At 37.2% G+C, this 16,170-nt stretch overlaps 1 protein-coding gene across 6 annotated transcripts in view; it reads left to right on the plus strand.

Annotated features, from left to right (window-relative positions):
- The window catches only part of USP24 (ubiquitin specific peptidase 24), a 148,155-nt gene that overhangs the window by 65,427 nt on the left and 66,558 nt on the right, over window positions 1–16,170 (plus strand). For all 6 annotated transcript variants that reach the window (XM_027108404.1, XM_027108408.1, XM_027108403.1 and 3 more), the window contains exons 17-28: window positions 3,797–3,904; window positions 4,570–4,719; window positions 5,368–5,499; window positions 6,365–6,476; window positions 7,942–8,018; window positions 9,218–9,358; window positions 9,529–9,582; window positions 10,515–10,630; window positions 13,301–13,367; window positions 13,508–13,618; window positions 14,350–14,448; window positions 14,542–14,715. In XM_027108404.1, the coding sequence (XP_026964205.1) occupies window positions 3,797–3,904; window positions 4,570–4,719; window positions 5,368–5,499; window positions 6,365–6,476; window positions 7,942–8,018; window positions 9,218–9,358; window positions 9,529–9,582; window positions 10,515–10,630; window positions 13,301–13,367; window positions 13,508–13,618; window positions 14,350–14,448; window positions 14,542–14,715 (1,341 nt within the window). The remainder of the gene's footprint in view (window positions 1–3,796; window positions 3,905–4,569; window positions 4,720–5,367; window positions 5,500–6,364; window positions 6,477–7,941; window positions 8,019–9,217; window positions 9,359–9,528; window positions 9,583–10,514; window positions 10,631–13,300; window positions 13,368–13,507; window positions 13,619–14,349; window positions 14,449–14,541; window positions 14,716–16,170) is intronic.

Here is a 16,170-nt window from a genome sequence, read left to right on the forward strand (position 1 = left end):
AAGCTGAAGGGACTTTTTCCTCCCTCCAGGGAAATGGCTTTTGAAACCAGAAAAATCCTTCCTGATCCCTGTTCCTTCCTTGTTACAACTAAGCAGTACTTTAGCCCTTGTAGCCAGTAGCATCGCTGCATCTTTATTGCTTCTCTTTGCAGTCGCTTCATTCATGTCTATTGTTTGATAACAAAACTCAAAAAGTAGCAGGGAGAATTTTGGAGTCATTTTGTGAGTCTTGAAAGGAATATTCTTCCTTTTTTGTATCCCACTGCTCCCAGTAAAGAAATTCTGACGTACCATTCTTTCATTTCAAATAATAATAACTTGCATTTACATAGCACTTTTCAGTTGACTGAGTGCTTTCGCAGATACTCTCTTAAAGTACACATGGCTGAAGGGGGGCAGTGGGAAGATCAAAGCCCCCGATATGACTCCAGGCAGGGGGTTGAGTTATATACTGCCACTAAAGGTGTTTTTCTATGCTATGCCCTTTCCTGCCAGGCAGCAAGGTGGGCTGACTGGGAATTATGTCTCCCTGCCAGGCTACACAGAAACTAAGCAAAGGGTAAGACAAGATCACCCACCTCTTACTCCCCTCCCACCCCCCAGCTACCTCTACTCCTCCAACTGATTCCCTTTCCCTCTGCTTTTGACACTCTTAAAATTCCCAAGTTCCATTATTGTGTTCAGAAATTCTGACCTTTATTTCTCTCAACTTTATTTCTGTAGATTCTGCCAGGATACCCTTGGCTTCCTTGGTCCTCTTTCCTTTGCTTCCTTTATACCTTCCACTGTCTGCCCCCAACCCTTTCCCTCTTATTGCACTTATTTTTTACTTCAATTAAAAAGTTTAAATGTACTCATCCAAAAAAAATATTACTAAACCAAAAGAAGTCATTTTTACTCAATTAGTGGTGTTTGTGTATTCCTTAAGTCATTATATGAAGGCCTCCTAGCACAGTGCCCAGCAGCCGTTCAATAAATGTTGGCTCCCTTTCTCTTACCTCTTCCCCTTCCTCTGTGAGGACACTAAAATCGTTACTTACCCATACCTGAGGGGCCTCCACTTGCCAAAACATACAACTGAAAGTAAAACCAGCAAGATGCCCTCAGTACAGCCTCACAGTGATGTGCTTAGCACAGGAGGAAATACTTTTTAAATGTCCACCCATGTAAAAATTTGAACTTGGTTCTAGGTAAATGGCTAGGTCTGGTAAAACAAGGCAGATGAAGAACTGGGATATTCAACTTTGAGAAGAGAGAACTCAAGAAAGAATAGGAAAGCTTTTTCAGCTACTTAGAGGATTGTTATAGAAGTTTGATTCAACTTAACTTTTTATGTCTCCTAAGAAGTTATGGGAAGGCATGTTGCAATATGATAGAGCAATGAACTTCCTATGAAAACAGTCTGACACAGAATGCACTGCCTCCTGAGTTCCTCATCACTGGAAACACTAGAAGACAAGTTTTGTAACAAAAATGAATAAGGAAAGTTTAGGCACAGGTTTGCAGGCTAAACTAGTTGACCTCTACGGCTTCATCTAACATTAGGAGTCTAATTTGGATATACCATTAACTCCTACTTATGAAACCTCAGCTTCATTATCAGACATTATCAGATATGTTCGTTTTAATTGTTCACCATAGTCTTCTGCCCCTTTTATAAATGGAGAAGAGTAATTTAAATTTTTCTTATAACATAGCAACATAATGTTATAGATATGATGGAATAAATAACATCTGTCTTGTTTGCTAAACTGTAGAAAGGCTATATCAGGAATACTTTTTAGATTCTGAAGGGTAATTTTCAATGTTAAAAAAAATAATCTAACCGTAATTGACTTAATTGGTCATAATGATACTTTTTAATATACCTGATTATTTACTAAAGGGTTTATATTTATATCCTAATGTTTGTAATCCTTTTGGAAGGTATGAGTTCGGACTTAAGCCTTAGAATTTTAATCTCTGTCATTTTGCAACTTTCATATCCTAGCAGAAATATTCTAGCTAGTCTTGCAAGTAGTTGGCCTTTAATACATACCTTATTTCTCTGATTCTAAGATGCCAGTGATTGCAACATGCATCACAGGTTTAATCCAGTATGTACAGCCTCACTGTGGCACACCGCTTTTCATTATCTAGTGTAGTGCTTTGGACTTCTTTGAAATCTTTAAGATTGTAGAATTTTGAGGCACGTTGAAGAATATGGAGTTTTGTGTCCTTTTTTTTGTAAAAACTCAAGCTGCTTTTTTCTTTCATTAAGTTGTATATACTACAAGTTAAACAGTTTCTCTTGAATCAAGGTGCAGCCTTGGACAGAGAGACGTTTAATGCCAAGTGATACAGCCCTTCACAGGGTATGAGTCTGTCACACCGAATTCTCCTGGCTCTGAAAAACACTTAAGTCCGAGACCACTGGCAGTTATTCTTTGCTTTTAATTGAATTGATGGACACGACAGGCTAGTCAGTGCTATATCATAGTGTAATCTTTTAGATAGCATTCAAGAAACAAATCAGTGATCTACATTTAAGTTAAAAAGCCATCCTTGTTTGGTGCTAAACTATGCCAGGTAACAGCAGAAATGATGGGTAAATGAACAGATACCTTTTGAAAACAGCTAAGTTTGCACATATTCACATAAGGACAGGTATATCTAAACTTACTCCTATGCCTAGTGGCTGGTAAGTTTCTTTGATACAGTTGTAAGAAGTGTCCATTTCAGAAATATTAAAATTTATAAAACCTATATCTTAGAATCCAGGAAATACGGTATTTGCTGATTGGCTAATCTCTAGGAAAGCCAGTATTATTTAGGCAGTAGCTGTCTCACATTTACGTATTTAGTAGTACGATATTTTTCTGCAAATGACATCAAAAGTAGTTTTCTGCCCCATAGGCATCTTCATCTTACAGAAAGACTTAAAGAAGCAAGGCTTTAAAAAAATAATACAGTTTTTAAAGTAAAAGCTAAGGACTTAAACTGTTACTCAGTTTTTTAGAGAGTTACTTTTCAATTGATCGATAGTGTTTAATCTGACATTCCTACAACCTTTATAATGAAATCACATAGTTTGAAAGATGCTATTTATTCAAAAGCAATTCTCTTTTTAGAGAGTATCGCATGAATATCAGACTTTTCAGATATGTACTTGAAGATCTGGATTGTCATGTACCAGTTTCAGAAATAACATATTTGAAAAGTGTTTTGAAAAATATAAAGTATAAGTGTGAAGTGGCTGTAATAATTAATAAAAGTAGAATTCTCTCATAAAATTGTTTTAACTAGGAAATACAAGCAGACCATGGATATTTTCTTTAATATTTAGACCACTATTAGTATCTTGATCATGTCATTGGTATCTTAATCATGTAATTGTAGACAACCATATTTTTATACCATTTTACTTATCAGCCAGTTCAGTATTATCCAAGTTAAGCTTTTGCCATCAATTTATTTTATTACGTCAACATATCCTAGCAGCCTGTGCTACTTAATCTATCCTCTGAAGTTGCTAATTCCTTGTTGTCTGTTTTTTGCTGATGTACCCCTATACATTTACTATCACTTCACATCCACTCCTGTTTGCAGTTCTTGGCTTTAGGATTGCATGCAGAATAAGAAGTTGAAGACTGAATTATGAGTGCATGGAGATAAACTATAAATGAGCGATGTGAAGAGAAAAATAATAGAATGTGTAACAATAAAACCTAATTGACTTGGAAATTTTTTGTAGCTAATAAATTTAATCTGCTATTTATTTCTAAATTTAACTAATGTAACTTCTTTTTAACTCTAGTCATCTCAACTTAATAATCCCCAGTTTGTATGGGTAGTACCAGCTTTGCGTCAGCTACATGAAATCACCCGCTCATTCATAAAGCAAACCTATCAGAAGCAAGACAAGGTAAGAGTATAGTTATATTTGATTATTATACAATTACTTGCATAACCTTTTATAATAACAAACATCAAAAGATTGCTGAGTTTTGTAGTGACTGTATTACAGTTTTATGGTTATTAATGTAATTCATTTATATTACTTAATAATCTTGAATTTAAACATCATTCTGCTTTCATTTCTATGGAACTTTTCTTTTCTTTTGATATATCCCTAACTCATTTATTTTTTATTTCCTTAATTTACAAAGTAAGCCAATGTTTAAAAGTTAATGGTATTTTAGAAATTTGTTTGAAAAGATTCAAAGACTTATTTTATATTGTGAAAACATTAGTTTGCTTAAGGAGCTAGAGCTTCCTCAGTGTAATAGACTTGGGAAGAAAGATCTGGAAAAGTATGCAAGAAGTGAAATAGTTCTTTTGAAAGACTTTTTTTTTTTAAAGAATCCCTTTTAGAAGCAGAAATTTACCAGGGAAGTTTATTAATTCTATAGTAATTCCCTAGTAAATGTACATACCAGATTGATTTTATTTACTTTTATGTAGAAAATATGAGTGAAAAACTTTCTGTGTTTGCTATTCCTCAACTACATGCTAAAATAGAAGCTTGTATTAAACTGACAAAATAACTGCGTATTCTCATACCATTTTTCTTTTTGTTGTTTCGCCAAGAGCATTATTCAAGACTTGAAGAAAAATTTTGAAATAGTAAAATTGGTAACAGGAAGTTTGATAGCTTGTCATCGGCTTGCAGCAGCCGTGGCTGGACCTGGAGGCTTAACTGGTTCAACACTAGTGGATGGCCGATACACTTATCGGGAGGTATCTGGCATTGTGCTTTTGTTTCATGATTTACAGCATTCATTTGGCCTTTTTGCACTTGAACTATAAAAATCATATTTATTGGGAGTAACTCTAAAGAGGTAGCATGAGGTGTCTTTGTCATAATGGAACATTTTTGTATCTTGACTTTATAATCACATCAAAATAAAAGTTCAGAAAATTGATATTTGTGGGTAAATCTTTCAGTAAATCACCCAAGATAACTGCATATGATATGGTAATAAAAATAAACATCTTTTCTTTGTCTTTGATCAGAAATAATAACTGTCAGTTCTGTGGCTAATGGCTTTTGTTTTTCAAATCTAGTGGTTAGTAGTATTGTTTTTTTAAAAATAGAAAAATACCTTAACTCACCAGTTGTGTTGTGGTGTTTTACTCTGAGATTGCCGAAATTGTATTTTTTTGGCATCTAAAGTCAACTGAGTTTGTGTTAGACTTCAAGTAGTTTCTGCTGCATTGTATTGTCAACTTGTAAACAGATTTCTCACATTTACTTTACCCTAAGTTATATGAAAAAGCATTAGGTAAAACTATTTTTTTAATTTCAAAATTTTTTTTGTTTTTTTAAATTTTTCTTTTACATATGAATGCCTGGAGTTAACTAATTAGCATTATTTCTTTTTGCAGTATTTAGAGGCCCATCTAAAATTTCTGGCATTTTTCTTGCAAGAAGCTACTCTGTATCTCGGTTGGAATCGTGCCAAGGAAATCTGGGAGTGTCTTGTGACTGGCCAGGATGTTTGTGAATTAGATAGAGAGGTAAGAAGATACTGTGGATGAAGTAAGACAGCAGTGGGACTTAATAGCATTTCACTTTTTTGTGTGTATCTCACATTTTTGTGTGTGTCTCACACCTTCAATTCTAAACACTTTTCAATTTACTAAGCATACATTTATACTAATAAGCTAGGAACTATAAGTGTTGAAAAGATATTTTATATAATATATATCTGTGATATAGACAAGTGTGTGAAATCTTTGGTAAGTCTGATACCATTCTGGATAAAACCAAATTCAGCCAAGTGAGTACAGCAAAAGAATTCTTGGTGTGTCTTTTAGTATTTTTTTCCCTCCCATGAAACTAATTTTAAATTAACCAGCAGAAAACTTTGAGTTCCTGTAATGATGTTGTATCCCGGAAACACTAAAGAAGGAACTGATACCTAGACAGATCTTTAGAACTACAGTTACACAGCTGAAAATGGATTAAACCAGGAGCACCACACTGCTTTGACGTTTTCCAACAGTGAATGGCTGTTTCCTCATCTCATTTTGTAGAATAGTGTTAACTACATCATAAGATTATTGAAAGGACTAAGTATGTGACAGTGCCTAGCACAGTCCCTGGCACATAGTAAGGCTTATTAATAAATGTTGGTGGTAAAACCAAAGTGTAACAATTCAGTGAAAAGCATGAATATATATTTTCATTATCTAGAGGAAAGATTGCTGTAATTAACTGCTTTATTTAGTTCCAGAGCTAGAACCGTTTCAGTTTTGAGTGGTATTAAGGCAATATAAATTTCTAAAGAATTAAAAATAATTTATCTTTGCTTTCCCAGTTTGGAATATGTATTTGCCTGAAATGGATTTTAGTTACAGAGTGATTTGTCTTGATCCGCAGATGTGTTTTGAATGGTTTACAAAAGGGCAGCATGATCTTGAGAGTGATGTTCAGCAGCAGCTCTTCAAGGAGAAAATTCTTAAATTGGAGTCGTATGAAATCACCATGAATGGTAGGGAAGAAAAACGTAAAATCATTTTTTCAGTTCTTTAAAGTAAGAATTTTATACTTTTCTTCTCAGCCCACTCTCAGAAGCAGCTAACCATTTTGTGATATCCTTCTGGACTTTGCCTTATGCACATAAAGACACATCTATATATACATATGTTTATATACACAGATAAATTTCTTTTTACATGAATGGTATTTTTAAATTATATAGGCTAATTGTCAAGCTGTCTTTTCATGAAATTACTTAGTACAAAAAGGATTCATTTAAGGTGAAGATTTGTCAAAGTATAGAAATCCTCTTTTCAGTTGTTTCTTTTAATTTTTTTTTATTGATATGTATTTTACATGCTATAAAATTTACTTTTTTAAGGTGTGCAATAAGTGCTTTTCGTATATTCACAAAGTTGTTCAACCTTCACCGTTTTTAATCTCAGGATATTTTCATCACCCCAGAAAGAAACCATGTAACAGTCACTATCCATTCTCCCCTTTCCCTGACCTCTCATCTACTTTCTGTCCTTACAGATTATTCTAATATGGACATTTTATATAAATGGAACCATATAATATGTCACCTTTTGTATGAATATTTGGCTTCTTTCATCACGCTGAGACATAATGTTTTCAGGGTTCACCCAGGTTTTAACACGTACCAGAACTTCTTTCCATTTTATGGCTGAGTAATATTTCATTGTATGGCCATAACACATTTTGTTTATCCATTCATCAGTTGATGGTCATTTGGGTTCTCACCAGTTTTGGTTATTACCAATAATGCTGCTGTAAACATTCATATACAAGTTTTTAATTGCTGTATCATATCATTAACATTTGAGGAACTGCCAATCTGTTTTGCAATGTGGCTGCAGCATTTTATAGTCACACCAGCAGTATATGAGGGTCTGATTTCTTCACATCTTCTCTAATAATTGTAAACTGTCTTTTTTATTTTAGCCATTCTAGTGGTTGTGACATGGTATCTCGTGGCTTGATGTACATTCCCTGATGACTAAGGATGATGAGCATCCGTTCATGGGCTTATTGGTCATTTATATATCATCTCTGGAGAAATGTCTATAAAAATCTTTTTCTCGTTTTTAAATTGGGTTATTTGCCCTTTTATTTTTGAGTTGTAAGTGTTGTTTATATATTCTGCATATTCACTCCTTGTCAGATATGTGATTTACAAGTATTTTGTCCTGTGGATTGGCTTTTCACTTTCTTGGTAGTCCTTAGAAGCACAAAAGCTTTCAGTTTTGATGAAGTTTATTTATTTTTTTGTCGTTGTTGCTTGTGCTTTTGATACCATATCTAAGAGACTATTGCCTAATTCAAGGTCTTGGAGATTTGTGCCTATGTTTTGTCCTAAGAGTTTTATAGTTTTAGCTCTTGATATACTTTGTCTTTTCATTGATTATCTGTGGTACCTAGAGTGCATGAATTTATCTGACATTCTATAATTTCAGGTTTTAACTTATTTAAGACTTTTTTTGAAAATGTGAATCTCTGTGATCATCGATTGAAAAGACAAGGAGCTCAGTTGGTAAGTAACATTGTTTTCAAATGTAGAAAATTTGGAAAATCTAGTAAAACTTGAGATTCAGCAAAACACATGTGTTATAATTGAGAGAAAACATGAGGTTTTTTTAAAAAGAATGGGCGCCTCGTTGACTGCGGGCTTCTGCATGGACGAGGGCGCTTCTCTTAGAGTGTGAGGAGGCTGCGTTTCTCGAACAGGTGACTTCTCAGACCCCTCTTTGCTTCTTGCTGATCTGGGGCAGCCAGCGGCCTCCTGTGGCTGGGTGAACGTGGAGTAGGGATAGTTCCAGCCAAGCTTCCAACCTCTCAGATCTAGCAATTCACATGTACCTGAAAAAGTACGAAAATCTTCAATTCTGGAATCGCAGGGACAAGGATTTGGGGGGAAATTTTTTTTTTTTTTTTGCATCACGCAGGCCTCTCACTGTTGTGGCTCCACGTTGTGGAGCACAGGCTCCGGACACGCAGACTCAGCGGCCATGGCTCACGGGCCCAGCTGCTCCACGGCATGTGGGATCTTCCCGGACCGGGGCACGAACCCGTGTCCCCTGCATCGGCAGGCGGACTCTCAACCACTGCGCCCCCAGGGAAGCCCTAGGGGGAAATTTTTAACAGACAAGGAAGCAGGAAAATGAGGACCTGTAGAATGTATACAGCTTATGTTTATATTTACGTGAGCACCTTGAAAAAGAAAGGCAAAAAAATAACTCTTTTTCCAAGTCTGTTTCATTCATGACCTGACTTCCTAGGTGGTAAGAATTTTAACAAGATTTTACAAGGCCTGGATCCTGCCATTTGTAACTGAGCTTTGAGAAGACCAGATTGAGCCCCAAGGATTAGTAACTACCTCTAACCTGACTCTCTTTCCTTTGAAGAAAAGCTCGTGAAGAGGGTGCCCATATTATTCCTGTTTTGCTTCTGCTTTAGTAGCCCATCTGTGTAGAGTTCTAGCTTAGGTTTAGGAATGTCTGGAGAAAAATCTCCATATCTGTCTTGGTTCCATGGAAGTTGTCCAGTGTTTCTGTTGTTGATCGTTTCTTGTTTTAAAGTTCCATATCAGTATAATGACGTTCTCATATGTAGCCGGGTTTCTGCAGCCTTAATTCATTTTGAACTTGAAGAGGTGTGGAGTTACAGTGTAGCAGAAAATAACTGTAATTTTGTGACCTTGGTGTGCTGTATACTTTTCTTTCTTTTGAACAGTATGTAGAAAAGCTGGAATTGATAGGAATGGATTTCATTTGGAAAATAGCTATGGAATCACCTGATGAAGAAATTGCTAATGAAGCTATTCAGTTAATCATAAACTACAGTTACATTAATCTAAATCCTCGGTTAAAGAAGGTAGGTATTTAAGGAAAGAAGGTACACAAAAAAGCAGAAAATAATATATTTTTAATTGCTAAGTTGGCATGCCTGAAAGTCGGGCTTCTTTATTTTGACATTTTATCCTTAATAATGATTACAACTAAATGCTAGACTAATTTTAATTTCCATATACCTCTTACTTTTAGGATTCTGTATCATTACATAAGAAATTCATTGCTGATTGCTACACAAGATTAGAAGTGAGTAGCAAATTTTATTTAACCTGTTTTTGAAATAAATGCTTTGGGTTTTTTTTCCTTTTATAATGTTGTGTTTTGAGATCGTGTATAATGTTGATATTTGTAGCTGGATCCTACTGGAAGAATTTGCTAGCAGTACCGTATTGTGGACATAGGGAACAGGCATTTGCCCTAATGCCCACAATGTAAAAGTGTATTTTACAGGAAATCCTTCCTTCTCCCTCCCCATTCCTTTTCCCTGCTCCACCCACCCACCCCACCCCCACCCCCTTTTGGGGGTATAGAAACTGTCTTCAGAAAATAGGTCTACTGTACTTTCCACATTTCTGATAGATTCTTTTTCTCCTTTTTCTGTCCAGAAATTTTGTACAAGCACTTGCTTCTTTTCCCATCCTTCCCCATGTGTCACTTTGTTTATATCATAAATGCTATTAAAGGCCACAGCAGCACACTCAGTAGTGGGTAGTGTTGGGTGTCTTTGTCCACTAGAAGCCTGCAGTGTAATACTGTCTCAATAAGTTAAACTTTCTGATGATGAATATGTGCTGGTGATGAATCTGTACAGGAAGGAGTTCCCAAGTTGTGACTTGCATCCAAATATGCCATCATAAAAACATTTAAAGTATTCAGGTATCCCTAAATGACGTGCCATGTAAGTATTAACACATGTAGAATGGTAGTTCTCAGTTGGAGGTTATTTTACCTCCCAGGGGACATTTGGCAATGTCTGAAGACCGTTTTGGTTGTCACAACTAGAGCGGTCCTACTGGCACCTAGTGGTAGGTGAGTGGTGAATAGAAGTCAGGGATGCCACTGAGCATCCTACAATGTCCCCGACAGTCTTCCACAACAAAAAAAGTTTCCAGCCCAAAATGTCAGTAGAGCTGAGGTTAAGAAACCCTGATATAGAGAGATGATTTTCTATTTCGTAGGCAGCCAGTTCAGCGCTTGGTGGCCCCACTCTGACACACGCTGTGACCAGAGCAACAAAGATGCTTACAGCAACTGCCATGCCAACCGTAGCCACGTCAGTCCAGTCTCCATACAGGTAAGTGATTGCAGAAGTTACAGCGAATATGCAACACCTAAATGTAGATCAGCTTAAAAAAAAATAATTGGAATCTTTTCTTTCCTTTGGAGATACCTCGGTTAATTGTTCATTTCCTCATTTCATATCTTTTTCAGTCATATCCTGGGAAGTTATATATTCCCCATCACGTATTTTATTTGATTCATTTTACTTTTACTGTGTGTAACACGAGTAGCCTACTCTTTATGATGGAATCAAGATATATGCATTGTATGAAGAGTAATTTATTTCAAGTTTGAAATATTTACTTAGACCTCTTATAACTTTTCTCATTGAATAGTCAAATCCAGGGCACCAATAGCATAAGCAAAATGAAGTGGAATATGATGATTGATTAATATTGTACATTGTGATATAATCATAGTTAAAATGTTTTACTTAAAATCATTTTTCAAAATAATTTTTAATAAGAACTTTAGCCCCAAATATTTGTGTTAAAACTTAGAACTGACATCTCTTAATCACATTGCTGTGTTGAGTATTTTCAGATGTTGTCAGTGAAATCTGAGTTCAGTGTTATAGGTCTTTGATATAGTAAGGAGAATAGATGAGTATTTGGAAACATTAGATTGAAGTAACTAAAATACTTTTGTGGGGTTTTATGTGCCTTTCATTACTGGTAAGCATCCCCCAGTCAGTGATGCTCAGGAAACCTTGGCAGGTGATCAGAGAAGGGCTCCCTCTCTATGCCTCACTCTGCTGCCCTCTAGTGATTGGTGCTCATAAAGTCGTTTTCAACTCCCGGGATCGCTTTATGTGTTTACGTATGTATGTATGCATTTATTTCTCTTTATTCACAGTTGGGGATATTCCTTTCTTTTTAAAGCCGTCCTTTAGAAGAGGAGTCAAGGCAATATCCTTGCTCACATTCTTCTTCTTTATCTTCTTTTTTTAAATGAGCTGAGTACCGTGTAGTGATACATTATTAATATGAAAGAAGTCAGTAGAACTCAGCCCTCTTGGACCTCTCTTTAAAGTGACAGAAAGTGATTATAGATTCAACTCATGATAAGAACACTAACATGACTTTTGCATTCCCACATTCTTGGAAGTGTATCTCAAGTAGACTTTCATTAAGAATTCCTAATTACATGTTTGTAAAATGTAGTCTGTATCTATGACCTAGGTCTTTAACGATTCATTTGTCTGACAAACCAGACTAGAAATGCACTTATGAACTATCGGATTGGGATTTCCAAACTGCTGCTTCTTTAAATAAGCATGCTTTTTGTTTGTCTTTTCTAACTGCTTTGTATTCTGAATCATTTCATATTTGACTATCACAGAACAAAACCACATGACAGTTTTTAAATATTCTCATTATAAACCCTAAACAGAGTTACTAAGAATATGTAATTTCAGAGTTGCCTTTGAACCAGTACGTGTAGTTTATCTCATTCACTAGTCTTAAAAGAACTTTTCAATGACCGTAATTGTTCCACTTCTGGGAGGAGCTATTCTCTCATTTGTAGTGTTTGCAACGCTGTCTGTGATTTAATTCATCATTGAGGCAAAATAAAACAGTTCACTTGTTAAGCACTTAAATATTTCCTAAAGATGGTCCATCTGAATATCAAGTTCTGGTTTCTGCCCATAGACTGAAAGAATTTAGAACTCTGTTAAATGCGTTTAACCAACTCTTTTTAAAGTGAAATTTCCAGTACTGCTAATCAGCATCCTTATTGTTAGAAAATCTGAAAACTTTCCAGATTTAGAAATACACCTGTACAAAATACTTAGACTCTCTGGAATAGTAAATATTTAAGGGCACTTGGATTTTCATTTGTTAGTGTTAACACATGTAGTGTTTAATAAAGTGTGGAGCTGTGACTGTACAAGCTGCTGAATGTTGGAGTCCTGTTATTTCAAATGATAAGATTGCTTAAGTCTAACCAAAAGAGATCTCAGGTCTCACTTTCAGAGTCTGTGAGAGTGCCACAGTTCCTTGCTGTGTGTTTTCTGTTCCAGAGATGGTTATGTCTCTTGATGTGTGTTGATTTCTTAAGTACTTTGAAAACCCTTGGGATAACAAATTCTTACGTTGTATGTTTTAACTATACAGACTAGTCACGTAAACCAGATGAACAATTTTTCTCGTCCTTTTCTTCTGCCTCATTCTTAGGCTAAGTAAAACAAACAGCAGCTCTCATTTGTGGCATACTTAATGGTTTGCATTTGTCTTCTAAATTTCAGGCAGCTCAGAACTTAGTCAGATTCTGTGTTTACAGAATTATGTGGCATATCTTAGTTGTAAGGTTATGAGATTCAAACTCACTGATCGTTCATTCTTGGTGGATTGGTAGACAAATACGCCTGCAGACCCAGAGGAGACCCAGGTCCTCTATTTATGGGACAACTGTTTAAAAAAAGAAAACGAAGAAAGAAAAGAACAGGAAAGGAAACACGGGGCGGGGCAGGCTTCTGCCCCATATTCCATCTGTGTGCGACAGCTGTGACCTGCTTGAATCACCTCCCGCTTGAGTGAAAAGGAAGTTTAGTCTTTGCAGATTTCAGTCTTTGACCAGAGAGGGCTAATTGTGATTGTGGTTTTGGTGAAATAGACTGAAATTGAGCTCAAGTCAGCAGTTCATTTCAAGTATTTTCAAAAAAAATTTTTTTAATTCATAGATCCACTAAACTTGTAATAATTGAGAGATTGCTGCTTCTGGCAGAACGCTATGTGATCACTCTAGAGGTAAGCCTCTCTTCTTTGTAAAGCGACTTTATCATCCTGTAATTAGTCTCAATGTGTTAGGGGAGTATTTTGGTGACATTTAACAGTGGCGCTGTGCATCTCACTTGCTGTATCTTTTGACTTGCTATATCTTTTTCAAGGATTTTTACTCTGTTCCCCGAACTATTCTACCTCATGGTGCCTCATTCCATGGACATCTTTTAACTCTTAATGTTACTTATGAGTCTACCAAAGATACCTTCACTGTAGAGGTAGGTTTACATTAGGCTCTGAAGCCATTTCCACATTGTCATGTTATTTTATAAGGACGCTGTTGACGGAGATTGAACACTGTTGTTGATTTAGCTGCATGAATGACTATTCTGAAAGCTGTTTGGAAAGCAAATTTAGAATAAAGACCTGCAATGAAAGGAAGCTGATAGGGTATAAGCAGACTCATAAGTAAACACATAATATCAGGTGATAACGAGTGTTATAAAGGTTACAAAAGAAGACAGCAGGATAAGATGGGTATACATGACATATTTTAGATAAGAATGGTTAGGGAAGGTCTCTGAGGTGATCACATTTGAACAGAGACTTGAATGAAGTGACAGAGTTAGCCATTTCTGGGGAAGAGCATTCCACACAAAGGGAGCAGCAGGTACAAAGGTCCTGAGGTGGGAGTTTGTTTGATGTATTCAGTGGCAAGGAAAGTGGCTGGTGTGACTAGAGCACAGTGAGAAGGGGAAGAGTGGAAGACACTCCAGTGGAAGAAGGGCTTGAGATTTCATTCCATGCATGCTGGGGAATGGAGTATGGAATAGCATATTTAATTACTGCAGGAGGGAAGCCTCACAAGGGCAGGATTCTTGTCTTTGGGTTCTCTGCTGTGTTCCCAGGATCTGGAACAGTGCCCGGTACATGACAGATGCTCGCTAATAGTTGTTTAAATTGATGAATAAGTGAATTACTCAGAACAGTGTTTCATTTCATTTTACAGGCTCACAGTAATGAAACCATAGGGAGTGTCCGGTGGAAGATAGCCAAGCAGTTGTGTTCTCCCGTGGATAGTATACAGATATTTACAAATGATAGTCTGGTAGGTGTAAATCAACATTTTGTGGCACTTTAGTCTGATACCAGTATTTTCCTCTCCTTTCCTTCTCAGTAATTAAGAAACCACTTTTTACAGCTGACAGTGAATAAAGATCAAAAGCTCCTCCACCAGCTGGGCTTTTCTGATGAGCAAATCCTCACAGTAAAGACTTCTGGCAGTGGGACCCCGTCTGGGAGCTCTGCAGATTCCTCAACCAGCTCCAGCAGCAGCAGCAGTGGGGTGTTTAGTTCATCATATGCCATGGAGCAGGTATTGAGCGATAATATTCAAGTTCAGAACAAGAACGTAACATCATTAAGTTTTGCCTTCGGCCCATATAGATTTGCATGATTATGTCCTTTTCTCTCAGACAAGTCCTGCCCCTTCAGAACTGTATCACTGAGAAATGCTGGGATTCAGTTGGGAGAAGAAGATGCACAGTTTGTCAGTCTTCTGAACCACAGACTCTTCTGAGTCTGAGTGATTCTGCCTGGCCACTGCTTGCTGCTCCTCTCATATATCTCTCTTCATTGATTCATTGAGTTTCCTCTCCTGGGTCATTCCTATTAACATTCAAATGTGCTGTGCTATTTCTACCATCCTTTTAAAAAACCTTTTTTCACCCCAATTTCAGCTTCAATTCCTGTCCCCATTCTCTCCTTCCCAAATCAGCGAAGCTCCTTGAAAGGGTTGTCTAAGCTCTCTTTACCATGCTCTCTTGACCCCTCTCGAAAATAAACTCTGCAAGGTAATCTGTCATGTCCACCTCTCAATCCTCGTCTTCTTGACATTTCAGCAGTTGATCCATGTGATCACTTCCCCTTGAAATACTTTTTCCCTTGGCTTTCAGAACCCCCCTGGCTCCGCCCTCCCGCTCTGGTTCTCCCTCTTTGGTCTCCTCTGCTGCCTCCTTTTCATCTTCCTGATCTGTGTACAAAGAAGTTCCCTGGCTCAGTCCTTTGACCTTTCCTCTGTCTACGCTCATTCCCTTAGGAATCTCATCCAGTTTCAAAGCGTTATATATTGTATGTATATTGATAACACCCCAATTTTTATCTTCAGCTTGAAGTCTAGGTACATGGAACCAACTGGTTAATCAGCATCTCCTCTTAAATGTGTGATAGACATCCCAGTCCTAACATCCAAAACTGAGCTCCTGATATCCCCTTTCCCACCACCTCACCCCTAACCCAAACCTCTTCATCCCAGTCTTGCTGTATTTCAGATAATGCCTATTTCATTCTTCTAGTGGCTCATGCCAAAATCCTTGGGTCCCTACTTTCTCTCAAAGCATAGCCCTATCCGTCAGCAAATCCTTGACTCTACCTTTAAAATTCATCTAGAATCTAGCTCCTTTTCTCTGCCTCCACAGCTTCCACACCAATCTAAGCAGCCATCCTCGCTCAGCTGGAGGGTTTCAGGAGTTCTTTAACTGGTCTCAGGGCTTCTGCCCCTATACCAGTTCAGTCTCTTCTCTGTGTAGCACCCAACAGCCCATGATCTCTTTTAAACAGAGTCAGATTATATGCCACTCCTCCGCTCAGACTTTCCAGCGGCTCCCACCTCACTCAGAGTAAGAGCCAGAGTCTTTACTGGGACCTTCAGGGCCTACTTGGTCTATCCCCCCCACTGAGATGTTCCCCTATGACCCACCCTCACTCTCAGCACTCCAGCTGCACTGGCCTCCATGTTGGTCCTCAAACAAAGTGGGCCCTGTGCACTTGC

Source organism: Aethalodelphis obliquidens, unplaced genomic scaffold, assembly GCF_003676395.1.
Source record: "Aethalodelphis obliquidens isolate GAN/ISIS:26980383/991018 unplaced genomic scaffold, ASM367639v1 scaffold9, whole genome shotgun sequence".
Classification (NCBI taxonomy): domain Eukaryota; kingdom Metazoa; phylum Chordata; class Mammalia; order Artiodactyla; family Delphinidae; genus Aethalodelphis; species Aethalodelphis obliquidens.